At 32.3% G+C, this 17,130-nt stretch overlaps 2 protein-coding genes across 4 annotated transcripts; one reads left to right on the top strand and one right to left on the bottom strand.

The window, feature by feature from the left end:
- Positions 1-4,231: 4,231 nt before the first annotated feature.
- On the top strand, positions 4,232-7,706 carry Mccc1 (Methylcrotonoyl-CoA carboxylase 1). Of its 2 annotated transcripts, XM_029299304.2 has the most exons (10): positions 4,232-4,366; positions 4,545-4,749; positions 4,862-4,928; positions 5,009-5,393; positions 5,480-5,814; positions 5,890-6,186; positions 6,296-6,505; positions 6,609-7,103; positions 7,183-7,368; positions 7,439-7,706. In XM_029299304.2, exons 2-10 carry the CDS (start codon positions 4,709-4,711, stop codon positions 7,547-7,549), a joined length of 2,127 nt encoding a protein of 708 aa, XP_029155137.1. In that variant the 5' UTR covers positions 4,232-4,366; positions 4,545-4,708; the 3' UTR covers positions 7,550-7,706. The 2 variants fall into 2 exon arrangements, with proteins under 2 accessions (XP_029155137.1, XP_085340704.1); XM_085484578.1 differs by lacking the exon at positions 4,232-4,366 and having other exon boundaries at positions 4,447-4,749.
- A 335-nt stretch (positions 7,707-8,041) lies between these two features.
- Positions 8,042-15,974, bottom strand: Cyp4aa1 (Probable cytochrome P450 4aa1). Of its 2 annotated transcripts, none has more exons than XM_029299267.2 (7): positions 15,596-15,974; positions 13,189-13,357; positions 11,602-11,979; positions 10,624-10,690; positions 9,779-10,323; positions 9,092-9,271; positions 8,042-8,893 (listed from the first exon to the last, which is right to left on the bottom strand). In XM_029299267.2, exons 1-7 carry the CDS (start codon positions 15,680-15,682, stop codon positions 8,730-8,732), a joined length of 1,590 nt encoding a protein of 529 aa, XP_029155100.1. In that variant the 5' UTR covers positions 15,683-15,974; the 3' UTR covers positions 8,042-8,729. The 2 variants fall into 2 exon arrangements, with proteins under 2 accessions (XP_029155100.1, XP_029155107.1); XM_029299274.2 differs by lacking the exon at positions 15,596-15,974 and adding an exon at positions 14,847-14,958.
- Between the last annotated feature and the right edge of the window lie 1,156 nt (positions 15,975-17,130).

Here is a 17,130-nt window from a genome sequence, read left to right as displayed (position 1 = left end):
AAATAAATAAATTTAATTCAATTTAAATCCAATAATTCAAATTCTTTTATTTAAATTTAAATAAAATTTAGTGATTAATCCAAAAATTACTAACTGCTTTTAAAATCATCAATATTTTATACAGAATGTATGTGTGAAAAAAGAGGATTCAAAATTTAAAGAATAAGTAGCATTCACAATATTATAAATGAAAATTATCTCAATCAATATAAATAAAAAAATTAATCTTACCAAAAATTGAAGCAAGTTTTGCTTTAATGATACAGATGATTTGTTTGCATTTTTAAATATATAAAACTATATGATTCTTTTTGCATAAATCGATGCAAGCAAGTTTCCTGTATTATTAAAACTGAAAATTGTTTCCCTCTCTTTTTTTTATAAGATAAATGTTAGTAATTTATTGAAATAAAATTACCATCTTTTCAAAGTTCTCTCTTCTCTAGCACATATTGTATATAATATTAGATTTCCTTGAAAAGACAATAATTTTAAAAACGCCAATTATTCATCTTCACTGTGACATGTATGAAAAGATAAAAATGTTCAAATAGAAATAAATTTGGAAAACATCACGATGCAGATTTATCGATACACAGATAAACGGTCCTGCATGTTACTCGCGACAAATACATTTCTCTTGTCTCATATGCCCTATCTCACTCTTTCAACTTCTATATATTTTTCCGTTTCAATATCCACTTCTCCTTTTATCAATATCGCATTCTTTCTCTCTCTTATCTACTCTGCGTCTTATTCTTTTTCGGTACGTAAATCTCAGGAATTCACTCTCGTGAATTTTCAGAATGATGTATATCGGCTCTCATGCATTCGTGTCGATCTCGATTTCTCGATAAAGTGCACGCTGCGTTTGTTGCACGTAAGTCAAGTCGAGGGGAAAACGTCCTTGACTCTCGTCCTTGCGTCACGAATATCGCTAAATCTGCATCGCTTCGCTCGCTTATCGAATCTAGGTACAAGTTATCCTCTTTGACGCTCTTGTCCCGCAAATCTCCGTTTGCGCCAGGTGAATGCGACCCTGGGACGCGCGCCCCGTGTTTGTCGCCGCCAAACTCGGCAATATTTAAATGGGATTGCATTCGGGGAATGTAATTGCTCGGGTTGCTAGCGGACTCGGCGTTGTCGGTCCGTTTTACAGGATGTGGACAGATGGGAAGGGAGAAGGATATAAGTCCTCACACGAGAAGCGCAAACAAACGCGCGAATGAAAATTTCGAACTTGAAAACGTTACGTCGTATATTACAGACGATTTAAGATTCAAGATTTTTTGCAAAGAGATGTCGAGATCTCTTGATTCTGTACAAGAGAAAAATGTACTTATATTTTTTATTAATATTATATATGAAATAAAATATAGAAAGAGACAAGAATTATATTAAAGAGTAAATAAAGTAAAAATTCGAATGAATATTAAATGAGCGCGACAAAAAGTATGCATTTTTACATTATCGAAATTAATAACGAGAATCAAATAGTCGGATAACGAGGAATATAAATGGAAAAGTCGTCGCGCGCACACATTACTCGAAATATTCGCGCTTCTCAATTTCTGGGAGATGAGACAACGACAATGGGATCGAGCGAGGACACCGTGCGAACGAGATGAGGGGACACCCTCTCTGCGCTAAAGCAAAGAGAGAAAGAGAGAGAGAGGGGGATGAGGGAGGGAGACAGAGGGAGACAGGAGCATCGATGAGGATGAGGGTGGATGGAACGAAGGGGGACAAAATGCCGGGAGTGCGGCCTATAACGCAGGCAGACGGAGCCAATCAGGGCGCAATGCGATTACCTTAACGAGAAATCCGATTACTTATTCATTCGCCTAACTCGAAATCAGTTTAACTAATCGTTTAATTCGGTCGCTCGCTACCGGCCCCTCCGCTTGGTTCCAGCCTCCGGATCTCTCCGGCCTGAGAGAAGAGGAGTGTAGACGACGCGATGCGATGTGTTGGCGTGGCGAACAGGGTGCGGGATTATGGTATCTCTTTTCAGGAACGTAGCGAAATCCCGAACGCACGAGAAATTTCCTCGCACGAAAATCTAAAATGAAATCGCATTTTAAAGTGTGACAGATCACTGGGAATTTTAACAAAAAATTCTAGCAATATTTTGTAGTACTTCTTATTGTTGCACTCTCTGTTATTCAATCTAATATCTAATAAAGTTTTTTAATAATATAATGATGGATGTTTTTTGATTAGACAACCTAATAATTAAATATCAATCTGATCAATATTCTTTCTTGTATAATGTTATATTAAATTATATATTATGTTAGATATAATTATTTCAAAATCAATTTTAAACGCGTGTAATTATACTTTCATATATTTTTCAGGCTTTTTTAGTATTACCGTATTGTCAGACGTTAAAAGAATTATTTTGACCAATCATTAATTCGAAAAATATTCTTTTCGATCATCTTTTCAAGGGACACCTGATCGGTTTACCGATTCGTCGGCTTCCGGGGCTCTTCTCGATCCTTAATCCACCTCTGAATCTCGATCCAACCCTCGTTTACGTATATATATAATATATATATATATATATATATATATATATATATATATATGTATATACCTTTCTAGACCACGCACACGCGTGCCTGAGCATTCGCACGCGTACACCGAAGAACCGAACGTCCTGGTAGGGGGATGACGCGGAGCGAAGGAGAGGGCTCATTCAATTCAATTACGTAATGAATTGTCGTGTCTTGAGTAAACACCCTTCCTCGCCGCGACTTGACGGCGGAAAATCCAGGGCGGTATCCACCGGCACCCTCCTATATCTTCCTCTCTCTCTCTCTCTCTCTCTCTCTCTCTCTGTCTCGTCTTCTCTTCGGAGGAGGGGATGGGATAGCGGTTTAGGTGAACCGAATCAATCTGGCACCCGGCTGTACGAAATCTCCCCCGATGCAACCTCGGTGCGCGTGTGTGTGCACGCAAATTCGGCTTTCCATGTGTGTGTCATCAGTGATTCTTCACGCGCGCGCGCGCGCGCGAAAGCGTCCTGTAAACACGCGTCTGTAAGTTTGCATGTAACATCCGTGTGATAATCCACGTGATTATGTGAATAGAGTGTTAATCCTCTCTCATTTCGAGAGTATCTTTGAAATATACATTTTAGCTTCGATAAAGAGAGTTAATTATAATTTCTCTTCTTCGAGAATATATACATATATGTCAATAATACTTTTATACAAAGGATTAAAATATTTTTACAAAACCACACGTACAATTAATTGCAATATATTTATATAATTGTCAAAGATATTATAGACAAAAAAATTTGTCAACTTGGCTAAACCTTTCAACTAAATATTATTTTTTTAATTGATATAAAAATATTAATTAAATATTAAATATAATATATATTAAATCTACATAACACACAAAACATATATATTTGACTTCAATACTATAATACATGTTCAATTAACAAAATAGTAATTTATCATTGAATTAATCAAGTTAACAATTTTTTTCAGTGTATATATAGTATTATTTTTATTATAATTTTATTAATTACCAAGATCTCCGAATTCGCCAAAATCTTGGATATCTGGGATGCTCATACTTGAGGAGATGATTCGAAAAAGAGTCCTTGATTTATATGCAACAGCGCGTGATCTCTTGTCTCTCGTTTGCGCGGGAACTGTAGATTCGTGCAATTCCTCTGTGAATTAATGGGAGAGAGACTGTTGGAGCAGTTTGCACGATTATCGGGGACGGTCGGTGATCAAAGGAACCAAATCGACGTTAATGTTAATATGGCGATCGAGGTTAAAACGTGTAGCGTCGAGACAAACAACTATATATCGATACTCATCGATAGCTGCAACTTCACGCAGTTATGAATCGAGGTGATTCGCGATCGCAAAAAATTGCACTTCTACGAATACTTTTCGAATATTTTTCTTATTTATATCGAATGGTACAATGCAACTTTTTATCGCATACGAATTTAATATCTTTTACCTTTGTTAAGAACTGTCCTGCAGTCGTTGATACGAAACAATCTCGTCGGTTTGGAAGAGATAAATTTTTGCGAACAAAAGCGAGACCGAAAACATGGCCGATTCTCCAAGGATCATTTATGCGAAAAGGACGCGCGATGATTGAAAAGACAGAGGTGCTTCCCTCTAGTGAGACATTTCTCGAACTTCTTTATGTATTTATCAGCACCATCCTGTTTTATCCATACTTTTGTAGATTAGACTGCTGCAAAATATGTTGAAAATGTTTTCAAAAAATAAGAAAAATTAAAAAATTTGTTCATTCTTTTAAATACAATGCATATAATTTATGTTGCCAAATTTTTCAGACAAATGTAAATGCTCAAGAAGTGAGATTTACAAAATTTTACTTTTTTAAACAATACATATTTGATGAAATGTCGAATTTTTACGAATTTATATATATATGAATTTCTGAGACTTAATAAATATTGTAAATTGTTGATTTTTTAAATATGTATTTAAAGGAAATAATCTGAACTGTCATAAATGCTCATGGATTTTAAGGTTGTAGGTTACTAGTCAACGATAACGATTGTGTAATAGAAAATACATGTGTCATGTTGCGTGATTGACAATAAGTGGAAGTGGAAATGATAAAAAAGTTAAAAGTCAGCTTGGATAAACTTATTTACTAAATTACGGCATACTGGAATTATAACCCAAGCGTCATGTACCACTTTGGAAAGGTCAACCGCCCGATATTTTGCAGGCAAGTAAACTATATATTATATACACAATCAATATATAATTTATTTTATATATATATATATATATATATATGTATGTATGTATGTATATTAATTAACGTTTACTTGCCATAGGGGTCCATTAACTTTATGCATCCGAGAATCTCATCACTCTACATCGCAAGTCAACAGGATCAACAAAGTCAGTCAGTTTTCAAAACATTAATAACTGAATATTCAAGAAACATGTATAGTTATGTTGAAAATGAATTTATTTCACAGATTCTAATAGCGAACAGAGGAGAGATAGCATGTCGTATAACAAAAACTGCCAAGAAACTTGGTGTAAAAACTGTAGCTGTATACAGCGAAGTGGACAGAAATTCTATGCATGTGGAACAAGCTGATGAAGCTTACTACATCGGACCTGCACAATCTAGTCAGAGTTATTTACGTCAGGATAAAATTATATCAGTTGCCAAACAAGCCAAGTGCCAAGCTATACATCCAGGGTATGGATTTCTTTCAGAGAATACAGAATTTGCAGAATTATGTCAGCGGGAAAATATCATATTTATTGGTCCACCAGCAAGCGCAATCAGAGATATGGGTATAAAGAATACTTCAAAAATTATTATGACAAAAGCTGGAGTTCCTATCATAGAAGGTAAGAAATGTCTTTTCTATTTTAAGCATAGAAAATATAAAAATAGAAAAGTCACGTTTCTAATATTGTGCACATTTCCTTGGTAGGATATCATGGGGAGGATCAGACAAATGAAACACTATTAACAGAAGCCAAAAAGATTGGATTTCCAATAATGATTAAAGCTGTACGTGGTGGTGGTGGGAAAGGTATGAGGATCTGTCTGAAGGAATCTGATTTTATCGAAGCATTGGAATCTGCAAGAACCGAATCCGAAAAAGCATTCGGGGATTCGGCAGTGCTCTTAGAAAAATATGTTGCCGAACCTAGACACGTGGAAGTGCAGATTTTTGCTGATAAACATGGAAATGGTGTTTATTTGTTCGAAAGAGACTGCTCCATACAAAGGAGACATCAAAAAGTGATTGAAGAGGCGCCTGCTGTACGTCTGTTAATATTATTACAGAGATGTGCAGGAACATAGAAACCTAGAATTATTATTTAATTTATTTTACAGCCTGGTATTTCCCAGAAACTGAGGCAAGAGTTGGGAGAAGCGGCTGTGCGTGCTGCTAAAGCTGTAGGATATGTTGGTGCTGGTACAGTGGAATTTATAATGGATCGGAATAATCACAGTTTTTACTTTATGGAGATGAATACGCGTCTCCAAGTGGAACATCCTGTTACCGAGGCAATCACCGGCTTGGATTTGGTGGAATGGCAACTGAGAGTAGCTAGTGGTAAAGAACTTCCACTCAAACAAGAACAGATCGGTCTCAACGGTCACGCTTTTGAAGCGAGAATTTATGCTGAGGTAATGATATAATTATTTACGCGTTTTATATTAAAATAATATATATATATAGATATATATACAATTTTTGTGATTGAATACTATTGCTAATGTCATTGCTATATCACAGAATCCAAGGAATGGTTTCTTACCAGGAGCTGGTGAACTTTTATATTTGAAGCCCCCTCGAATAACAGACAATGTCAGAGTTGAAACCGGAGTTCGACAAAATGACGAAGTATCTGTGCATTATGATCCAATGATAGCAAAATTAGTGGTTTGGGGGAAAGATAGGCTCGAAGCTGTCAATGTACTTCGATCAAAGCTCAGTGAATATAATGTAAGTAATAATAATTTACACAAATTAAATTCATAAAAATAGATTTATATACATACATATGTGCATGTGTGTTAAATTAAACAAAATAATTCTATTCTTACAGATTGCTGGTTTGGATACAAATATAGAATTTATCAAGGATCTTTGTGCTCATCCTAAATTTCAAAATGGCGAAGTACACACAGGATTCATCGAGGAGAATTTTGAGCAGCTATTTCCTAAATTATGTATACCTAATCAAGTACTGATTCAAGGTGCTCTCGCTTGTATATTACATGAAGATGTAGATTCATTAAGTGCAGCATTAGAAACAAAAGATCCCTTCAGTCCATTTGCTATAGAAACTGGATTCAGATTAAATCATACATTACAGCATACATTTCATTTCAATGTCGGAAATGAAAATAATATAGTGGAAGTAAAGTATCCTGAACCAGATATGTATCTAATGAGAGTTAATAGATTGGGACCATGGAGAAAAGTGATTGGAACTTTGAAGAAAATAGATGGTGCTTCAGAACTGTTTGCAGAGATCGATGGAATCATCACTAAAGTGCAGACAGTGAAACTCAATAATAAATTACACATATTTACCAAAGTAATTAACTAATGTATCATTTAATGAAATTAAGAATTTTCTACGCATATAACAAAAATTTTATGAAATTTGTTTGTAGGATCGTGAATGGCAATTGATTATTCCTACTCCTAAATTTGTGACTGCACTTACGAGTCGAGTAGAACAAAATCCATATACGACATTAAGTCCAATGCCTGGATTAGTTGAAAAAATCTTTGTTAATAAGGGAGATACAGTAAAGAAGGGCGATTCGTTGCTAGTTATTGTTGCTATGAAAATGGAGGTAAGCTATTTAATTTATCTTATTAATAGAAACATACTATATGTATATATCTAACATTTCTTTATTATAGTATGCTATTAAAGCATCTACAAATGGAATTGTGGAAGATGTACTGTGTTCTATAGGTGATAATGTTCCCAAAGATAAGCTTCTCATTAAATTGACAGAAGCTAAAGTATAATATATACCATACAATATACAATATTTTGATAAATATTAATGCAAAACATACAATATATATATATATATATATATATATATATATATATATACATTTATATTTTATTTTATTAATATATTTTTATATGTTTTTTATAATAAATTTATAATAAAAATAACACTCAAATCTTATTTGTTTATAAATATGATTAAAATTTATATACATGAGAATTTATGTAAAAAACAATTATATAGGATACAATCTTAAAGACTGTGGATTTTCATAATGCAGGTAAAAGAAAAGAAAGCACAAATATATAAAATAGGAGTTTTTAGAATTGATCAAATCCCAACTTTTTATATACAATCTCAATGTTATCAATCTGATGCAAGACTTCCTTGCTTAAAAAGTTAGAACTTTATATTCTATCCATCACCGTGCATATAAAAAAATATAAGGAAAGAAGTTCGACAAAATTAAATGTCATGAATGTGACTTAAAAAAATTAGACAGTTTCATAGACATCATTATATTAAATGTTTATTGCATTCACGCATTATCTCACGCATTCATACTTTTTTACGTTTATATCTATTTAAAAAATTAATAATTGCTTTTAAAAGCAAAAATTAATTAACAATTATTTTAATTTATGATTCACTGGACTCATACTTGGGTAACTCATAGTTTCAGTCATCTATAAATTAATCGTCTTAATAAAATAATATTTATTTAATAAATATTTATAGTAATAATGCTCAAAGTAAAAGATCGATGATTTTGCTAATTTATACAATGCGTTCATGGCACATAGAAATTTGTTTCTTTTTTAAACCTCGGCGTAATAATGTATAATTTACAAGCTCCCTACATAATTTCATGTCTAATAATGGCACGTTCTTATAATTTTCCGAAAGGTTTGCGTGATTTCTTTAATTTAGTTGCATGTATAGTTACATTTTACTCAAATAGTACACGATTTCTCACAAAAAATTACGATTTCTTAAACATAATTTAAATTACATTATTATTGAAATATTTTTAATAAGTGCTATGTATAATTGTTATTTTCATTTAATGTATTGGATCAAAAATTGCACCTTTTATGTTTTTCTTTTGAATTACAAATCTTCAAAATATGATTGCAATCATTATTTCTAAGTTGCAAGATCGAATGTATAAATCGCTATGATTTGCGTTCTCATGTATCGCGCGATCTCACTTTTACCCAAAGTCCACCGTGCGCTCTGACTGTCATCCGAAATCTGGCTATCACTTTTTCCTTGCCAAGTATCGGTTCTAATCGACACTTTCTCAGAACAGCGCTAATTATGGATTTCATCTCGAGCGTGGCAAATTTATATCCTAAATAAAATAAGAAGAGAGTGATATATTTCACACTCGCACACAATATTTTTCTTTTTTTCCCGAGAAATCATATATAAATTATATATTGAAGATATCAAATTTTTAAGCAAATGCATCTCTACTATTTTTTCCGAATTATTTTTATTTATATATAGTCTATAATATATATTATTAGAATTGAAACATTTTTCTTACCAATACAATTACGAGGACCGGCGCTGAAGGGTATGTAAGCGTAGGGATGTCTTCCTTCAGAATTCTCGGGATTAAAACGTTCCGGCTTAAAATCATGAGGATTGGAAAAATGATGAGCCAAACGATGTGTGCAGTATGGTACTATAAATACACCGCAACCAGTTGGTATCACATGTTTTCCTAGTGTGAATGAAAACAATACACATTACTCTTTTGATTGACAATTATTCTAAAAAAAATGATTGAGTCACCAATTGTTCGCTATTCGAAGATCTATTTTTGTTTTATGTAGGACACAGAATTATAATATATATTATATGCACGCATGCGTACGTGATTATAATAATGTTTATTATCTTTACTGTTAGTCTTTTATAAAAATCCACAAATAGTGTTAAAACAAAAAATATATTATCTATAATAATAATTTTAAATTTAATGTTTTTGTATGTATAATAAAATTTTATTTAATATTTTGTATATTAAAAATTATTTTATAATAATTTAGTATATGTCTTATTTAAAAATTATTATTTTATAATATTTTTGAATAAAAGAGATAAATAATCGTATAATATTTATAATTAAACTCTCTCTATTACTGTATATAAATACACATCAAAAAACGCGAGCATAAAATAATAAATTGAGATGAATATCCATATACCTTCTCTTTAAAAATCTCACCTATTCTCACATCTTGTCCAAGTGTCCTGGCAAAAAGTGGCACGCTAGGATACAATCTCAAGGACTCCTTGATACACATATCCAAGCACTTCATCTTCTTAAGATCCTGCATGGTGGGCGATCTCCCGTCATCGCCGAAGATCTCGTCCAACTCTGCGATACATTTCTCCTGCCATGTGGGATTATTCGCCAGTAGAAAAAGCGTCATCGCGGCGCCGGTGCCGACCGAGTCTTGGCCGGCTAGCATAAAAGTGCAACATTCCTCGATGATGTCCCGATCGGTGAAACAAGGATTTCTCTCATTGATCTCGACCATGTACTCGAGCAGGGACATCTTTCTATCCTCCATGCTCAGTGTTTTGTCATTGGCGATGAACGAACCGTTCTTTCGCAGGAACTCGCGCTTCTCCTTTACCTTCTCGAAGCAAAAGTCAAACAGATCCTTCTGCTGTTGTTCCTCAGATTTTCCGGCCGCTGTCAATCGGTAGATCCAATCAATTAGCAGCCACGGCCGCGCGAATCTGTACGGCATCATAACTTGGCCCCTTTGGTTTCAGAAATATGTCAATGTTAATAATGGTTATCGCCTTTTATTCGTCGCGATACATAAAATGTGCGAATTGATAAAAGCGGAGACCTTGAAGAAATTGTATGTGAAAAGTTACATAACACGTGTGCATGGAAATTTATTAATGTCGCGCATTGAAAAATTCCCCAAAATTAAATTTAATTAAAAGCGACCGCTCTCTTTTAAACACGAAATAGTATAATTTCTTTTGCATTTGAAAATTTACTATTTAAGTAGTTTGCCTATAATTATATAGCGCTCCATACTGATACTTTACTTTCTAAATGGCGTGTCATCGTCGGCTTTGCTGCTTGCTTGGCGCGCAGTCATGCCCAAAATTGTCTCTATAAAAAAATATATAATCATTAAGTCAATATTTAGCATCAGGATAAGTATCATCGTCTATACGGAATATCTCAAAACGTATGATAATGCATGAAAACTTCAAGTGCGCGCGCAGTAAATACATTTATTTTAGCGGTACGCGAACACTAAGAGTCCACAAACACGATTATGCACTATACTGCTCAGACATTTTCGCAGCTCTTTGTCTTCATTTTCATGCTAATTAGCAGGCGCTCGCTATTCCGCGCGAGTACGTTTCTCCGTTTGTAGAAAAAGGCGAAAAACGTTTTAGCATATGTTTCACTGGTCATTCACAATTCGTATCGATTTCTATATTTAAACACAATATCCTGAATCATCGTATGCATCCTACGTTTTTTATTCTTGCGCGACGCATTCCTTTATATTATTGCATATATCTTGCACGCGTGTCAATTTATCATGCGCTTATAGATGCTATTAACCTTTTTTTTTTTATTTACTCTACGTTCGTCGCATTTCACAGACGCAGAAGATGTGAATCTCGTGAATTGGCAAAGTTCTTGATTTTGCAAGGCAAATATATCTCCCACTTTCGAACGTGTAAAGAAGATAAAAACCTAATGTTTTCCGATGTCTCTTAAGTAGGTCAATTAGCATTTCTGCGTATCGTATATCATTCTGTCAATGCAAATTATATAAAAAAGAAAACGGTGATTTTCAAGAGGAAACTATAAGCAATTCCTTCTCCCGATATCTTACGTAAAATATTTCATAATATTGTAAAAGGAAACTATTTTTTTTAATATTATGAGTATATAACGGATATGAAGATATATTTATATTATGAAAATTTACTAATTGCAAGCTTCTTTCGATTCATCGACCGATCACAAATCTTTACTCGAGCAATTTTGTGCTCTAGACGTACCGATCAATATCTCGTAGACCGAATTGTTGACGAACATGGTGACATTCACGTCCTTCCCGTCCTTCTCGAGCAGCTTGTTCACCAGATGATCAGCGCATTTGCCGAACGTTCCGGCGAATCTCTCGAGAACGTGAAGATGGAAGGCCGGTTGCAGAATTTTCCGGTGTATCTTCCACTTGTCCACATCCCGCGTCACCAGACCCTTACCCAGAAAATTGTCCAGCAATTTGTAAAAGAAGATCTTGCGCGTATGCTTCATGCTGCTCAGCACCACTTGGATATCTTCCGGTTCTACGAGCACGACGTACGGCAGAAACGTTAGCCATATCCGAAAAATGCGGCCGTAACTTTGCCCCTCGTTATGCATTCTCTGCATCACTAAAAAAAGTTTTTTTAAATATCTGAGAGATAGTTTTGAAGCGCTCAAACTCGAGCATTATTAAAAATTGTATAATATGTACAAATAATTAAATAAATTAATTTTGAAAAAATTTAAATAAATATATATATAATAATTTATTAAATATTATTTATTAAATTATTACATGGACATTTGTTATTTATTAAAATTTTATCAAAATTAATTAAATTAATAGTAATAATTTATAATAGTATAGTATAGTAGTAATTTATATAATATATACATATGATTTGGTTCTACGTCCTTCATTGGAAATATAATTATGCATTTAAATGTTGCAACATGATCGAAACACGTTTTGGCGTCAATTGAAATGAGTTAAACTGCTCGACATACCAAAGTCTCGCTATTAAAGTTTTAATCAATACATTCCACAAACTGGTTAATGTTACCCTTATAATTATTAAACCAACACTTATTTATAAACGCGAATAAAAATTTTACATTACATTGACATCGTTATAGTCTATTTGGTCCACATCCTTCTTTCATTTCTATAGTAATAATTAATATAGTACAGATAATACCCAGCAAACACCGATATATAATTGTTACATTGCTACAATAAAACGGAATATAACAGGCAATATAACGTGTACGTTACATGTAACATCCATGTTAGTTGTAATTTCCCACTCATAGATGTAACATTTTAATATAACATATATTACGTTGTAGTTATATTGTAATTATATACCAAATAGCACATTGATGTATTGATAAGTCAGTGCTATCTTGGGATATAATGACAATATAACTACAATGTAATATATGTAATATTAAAAATGTTACATCTATGAGTGGGAAATTACAACTAACATATACGTTACATGTAACATGCTTGAGTATATAACATTTATATATTGTGTTTGCTGGGTATAGTAATAGTTTAATAAATTTTATTAAATGTAATAAATTTTATTAAATGTAACAACATTTTTTTACACGTCAGTATAAATATTTTTTACTTTGTCTTGTGATTTTACTTTGTATTATGATAAACGTTTGACAAGTTAAAATAGAAACTTCCTTAATCAGAAACCGGTTACGTTATAATGTGATACTCGCAGAGTACTCGTTAAATGTAAAATAGCAAACAGTTGAATTGTTTTTGATCAATTAGTCAATAACGTTAATTGATTTTCAATCAACACAGGTGCACTCACGGTTTCCATCGAGAACAGCATTTGCATTGCCAAGAATGGGTACCGTCTTCGGTCCATCGAGGGTGAAAATAAATCTGAGGATCCTGACGTAATTCTTCAGCGCGTATATAACGTAGATAATGGCTACAAAAGCGAAGCAGGTCCACATCTCGCCTGTTGTATGATGCAACTGGTTTTAAAAGAGAAAAATTCGACGTCAAACAATTGCAATTGCGCATACAATAATAAAAAAAAAAGAGAGACAGAGAGGTGCAAATCTTTTCTTTGCATCTAACGATAATAAATTCTACTTATTATTCCATTTATTCTTTCGTGTATAATTCTTGTATTCTCGGAGGTGAAAAATAAATACTTTGCAATAAAATTTTGTTGTTTGTCATTTGAAGCAAATGTGCTAAGAGGATATGTGCATTTATGAAGAGAAAACCGATTATTTCGCAAGTGCGTGTTTGATTTAACTTTGCGTGTCTTATACTTTTCACAATTCCTTCCTGCTTTAATCTCTGTTACTTTTAACAAGTTCGTAATGCAAGAATTTTATTGAATCGATGTCTCAATGCTACGTTATTTATATTGTTGTTAGCAAGAAACCTGCTGTCATACAATAATTTAGTTGATGAGACTGCAAGGATTTTTCGCTTTTATATTTTTTTATTTTAATGGATTATAATGTATAGACAGGAAATATATTAGTAGCTATAAATAATAAGTATATAAATGATAAGTGTAATGATAAAATTAATGCATAAATGTGTCATAAATGTGAAATATTGTATAAAGCAACAATAAATTAATATTATATAGATATAGTTATTATTTTCTCTTAATTTACTCGCACATATATCGATTTTAATTATTTTGACATTAGAATACTGATTTGTCATTTTTTAAATATAAATATTTAAAACACACAAAATTATATTCTTTTTCGAATACACACACACACACACACAAAATCGTTGTGAAAATTATAATTAGATAAATATTATTTTTCTACTTTTACGAGAATTATTTGGAGATCGCGAAATTTACTTGATCCTGAAACATCGTGGCAAAAAAATCAGCGAAATAAGCATCGTATATGCAAATGATATGCATCCGATCATCGCGAATAGCATTGATTCGCCCGCCAAATTCTACGAGGGACGTTTATTCTTCCTCGCATTAGTGATTCAGAATAGGACATCTGTTAATTGACGTATCGAAGCATGCGAAGTAGAGTGTGCCGCTAGCAATCGCGTATACCGATCGCATAACAATAAGTTTCACAACAAGGGTACAAGCGAAAATATTAATCGAGAAGCTCATTCAATATGTATATATTAATTTTGTCAAGCCCCTCTGTTGAAATACCTATTACTTGTAGAAGTGCGAGATACGAGAGGAATATAACTTTTGAACGAATTCTTTCGATTTGATATCTTTTTATATTATACATTGTTAGAAAAATAAATAAAAATATAGATGTCAAATTTAATTTTTATAATCAAAAACTTTATAATAAAAGTTAAAATTTTACAAAAAAAATTTGTTACAATTAATATTTCTAAGACGATGATTCGCGGATTGTCAACAGAACAAAATAAGGAGACATTGAGTCTTCTGTAAAAAAAAAATTGCATTTATCGTAAAGACGAGAGGAAAAAACAATCACTTACACGTCGAAGAATACAATGTTCTGGAGACGCAAAAATAATGTAATATCCAAAAGGATAACCAACTACTCGCTCATTCTTGTATGGTGTCGCGTATTTATATACGACTTGCGGAGGAGATGCAATCCCTTCCCCATCGAAAAATACACGTAATGTTTTGCGTCACGTGGTCGTGTGGATATACATATATTCTTCGCGTAATCTAATAAATTAAATTCCTTTCTAATGGGTTTACTCTTTCTCGCGATTCTTATTGTTGACTTTTTTTAAACGAACCAATATTAACGTTATTATGGCTCTTATAGTCATCTCGCCGACTAATTTACGTTCTTTTTTTGTAATGTACCACAGAGTACGTGTATCTCATGCACGATGTTTCTTCATGTTACGTCAATATATCATCACATCGCGTCTAGAGATATTTGTGAATTATTTCATTTATTCGATATCAGAGAGCTCTTCCTTTAAATTTCTATCTTGCTTATGATCAAAATTATTCAAAAAAATAAAAAATTTCTCGATTATTTTTCATATGTAAAAAATGACGCCTAAGATGTCCTTGATTAATTCTAAAAAAATAGAGATTCGATTCTACGCAGTATATGCAAAACAAAGCGTGCGTAGAATCGATTCGAGCTCACACGTGTTGCTCACGCGAGGACTGATAATGTATAATTGTTAACCTGATGAAAAAAAAAAAATTAAAATATATATAGTCCGAAACCATAGAGATGGACGGTGCATTTTTTTACCTGAAGCAAATAACGCCATAAAGATGTCATTAGTCCCTCGCGAGCGTTACTTCTCGAAAGCTCGGCTCCGAAAATACTATATCGCATCCACGATTGAAACGACCGGCCGACTAAACCTTGCCGCCTGCTCGCTAGTAGTTTATATATACCGGGATATGTGTTATAGCTGTCTTATGGCACCTGTTAAATTGACACTTCACAGCCGAATCACGTATCGTTGAATGCGCGTGCAGGCGCGCTTTCCAAAACGTCCGGGACAGCTTCTGGGAGGTGAGATCGCCAAAGAGGATGATGCTTCTTCACGTGCATCCTTCTGCTCACGGCCGTCGTAGGGCGTGAGACTTGTGATCTCAAGGAATCTCGTCTCAAGGATAAAAACGCCAATTATATTTTAATAATCGTATCATATATATTATATTAATATATTATTAATATATTATATTAATATATTATATATATATATATATATATGTTAAAATATAATATATATATAATATATATTATATATTAATATATTATATATATATATTAAAATATAATATAATATACACATTATATTTTATATAAAATTTTATATAAAAATTTTATATATATATATATTAATTGTACGTACACTCTATAGTTCTCTCTGGTTCGAATTTTTTCACATTTTTCGTGCCTTTCATTAAGTTCGACTCCCATATATACAATACATATAAGTATCTGTAAGTAATTTTATCATATATTATCGTGAATTTTAATAATAGGTTTTTTTATGTCGATGCAAAATTGAATATATTTTAATAACAAGTTTTTTTGACATCGATGCAAAAATTTTAATAGAAAAAATCATATAAATCTTAATGAGGCTAGGAATACTAATAAAGGTTATAGTGCTCTAATATACTAGCGACTTTTCAATTATATATATTATAATCGAGAAGTATAATATATTATCGAGAAGAATTGAATTTTTCTTCAAAAATGTGATTTCATTAATGTTTTATAATTTAGATATAAGGTGGAAATAATTGTCTCATTTTAAAAGATATATACTTACGAAAAGAATGAATTTTTTCTCAAACTGCACTTACCAAGTATCGATAATAGAAGAATTGATAAATCTACGAGCGACCTCTGTTGTTGAAATGATGAAAACTTTTACTCATTTCCGGAGAGTAAATCAGTACCGTATTGCAAGATTTTTGCACAGGTATTTCTCAATTACAATGTAGCATAAATAAAATCTACTGTTAAATTTATTTAATTTATTAGAAATTTTTCTTCAATATCAGAAATAGAACAAAACATTTAAAATAAATGTAAATCATTTATCATTAAAAACGTTATCTATTAAAAGTTTATCGTAAAATGCGAGAAGATTTCAATCTGTACATGGAGAAAATTTTCTCTTAGAATTTACCAAAATTTATAAGAGTTTCATAATAAAAAATCTTGTACTTAGTAAAATTAATTGAATATATTTTATATCTTATTGTGAAATATTAATTTTTTTATTGTGATAAATATTAATCAGAAAAACTCTTATAAAATTT

The sequence above is a fragment of the Nylanderia fulva genome, unplaced genomic scaffold, assembly GCF_048542155.1.
Source record: "Nylanderia fulva isolate GAGA-0341 unplaced genomic scaffold, ASM4854215v1 Scaffold3, whole genome shotgun sequence".
Taxonomy (NCBI): domain Eukaryota; kingdom Metazoa; phylum Arthropoda; class Insecta; order Hymenoptera; family Formicidae; genus Nylanderia; species Nylanderia fulva.
The sequence above is the reverse complement of the archived record's forward strand: the minus strand, read 5'-3'. Positions and strand labels throughout refer to the sequence as shown.

Bases quoted from the DNA above. Each gene is read 5' to 3' on its own strand.
- Mccc1 (XM_029299304.2), top strand. From the start codon at position 4,709: ATGTACCACTTTGGAAAGGTCAACCGCCCGATATTTTGCAG. The intron at 4,929-5,008 runs GTCAGTCAGTTT...TTTATTTCACAG, and splicing joins AAGTCAACAGGATCAACAAA to ATTCTAATAGCGAACAGAGG. The intron at 6,506-6,608 runs GTAAGTAATAAT...CTATTCTTACAG, and splicing joins CAAAGCTCAGTGAATATAAT to ATTGCTGGTTTGGATACAAA.
- Cyp4aa1 (XM_029299267.2), bottom strand. From the start codon at position 15,682: ATGCGATATAGTATTTTCGGAGCCGAGCTTTCGAGAAGTAACGCTCGC. The intron at 10,691-11,601 runs GTACGTCTAGAG...ATTTTTTTATAG, and splicing joins GGTCTACGAGATATTGATCG to AGACAATTTTGGGCATGACT. The intron at 8,894-9,091 runs GTAAGAAAAATG...TATTTTATTTAG, and splicing joins CGGTCCTCGTAATTGTATTG to GATATAAATTTGCCACGCTC.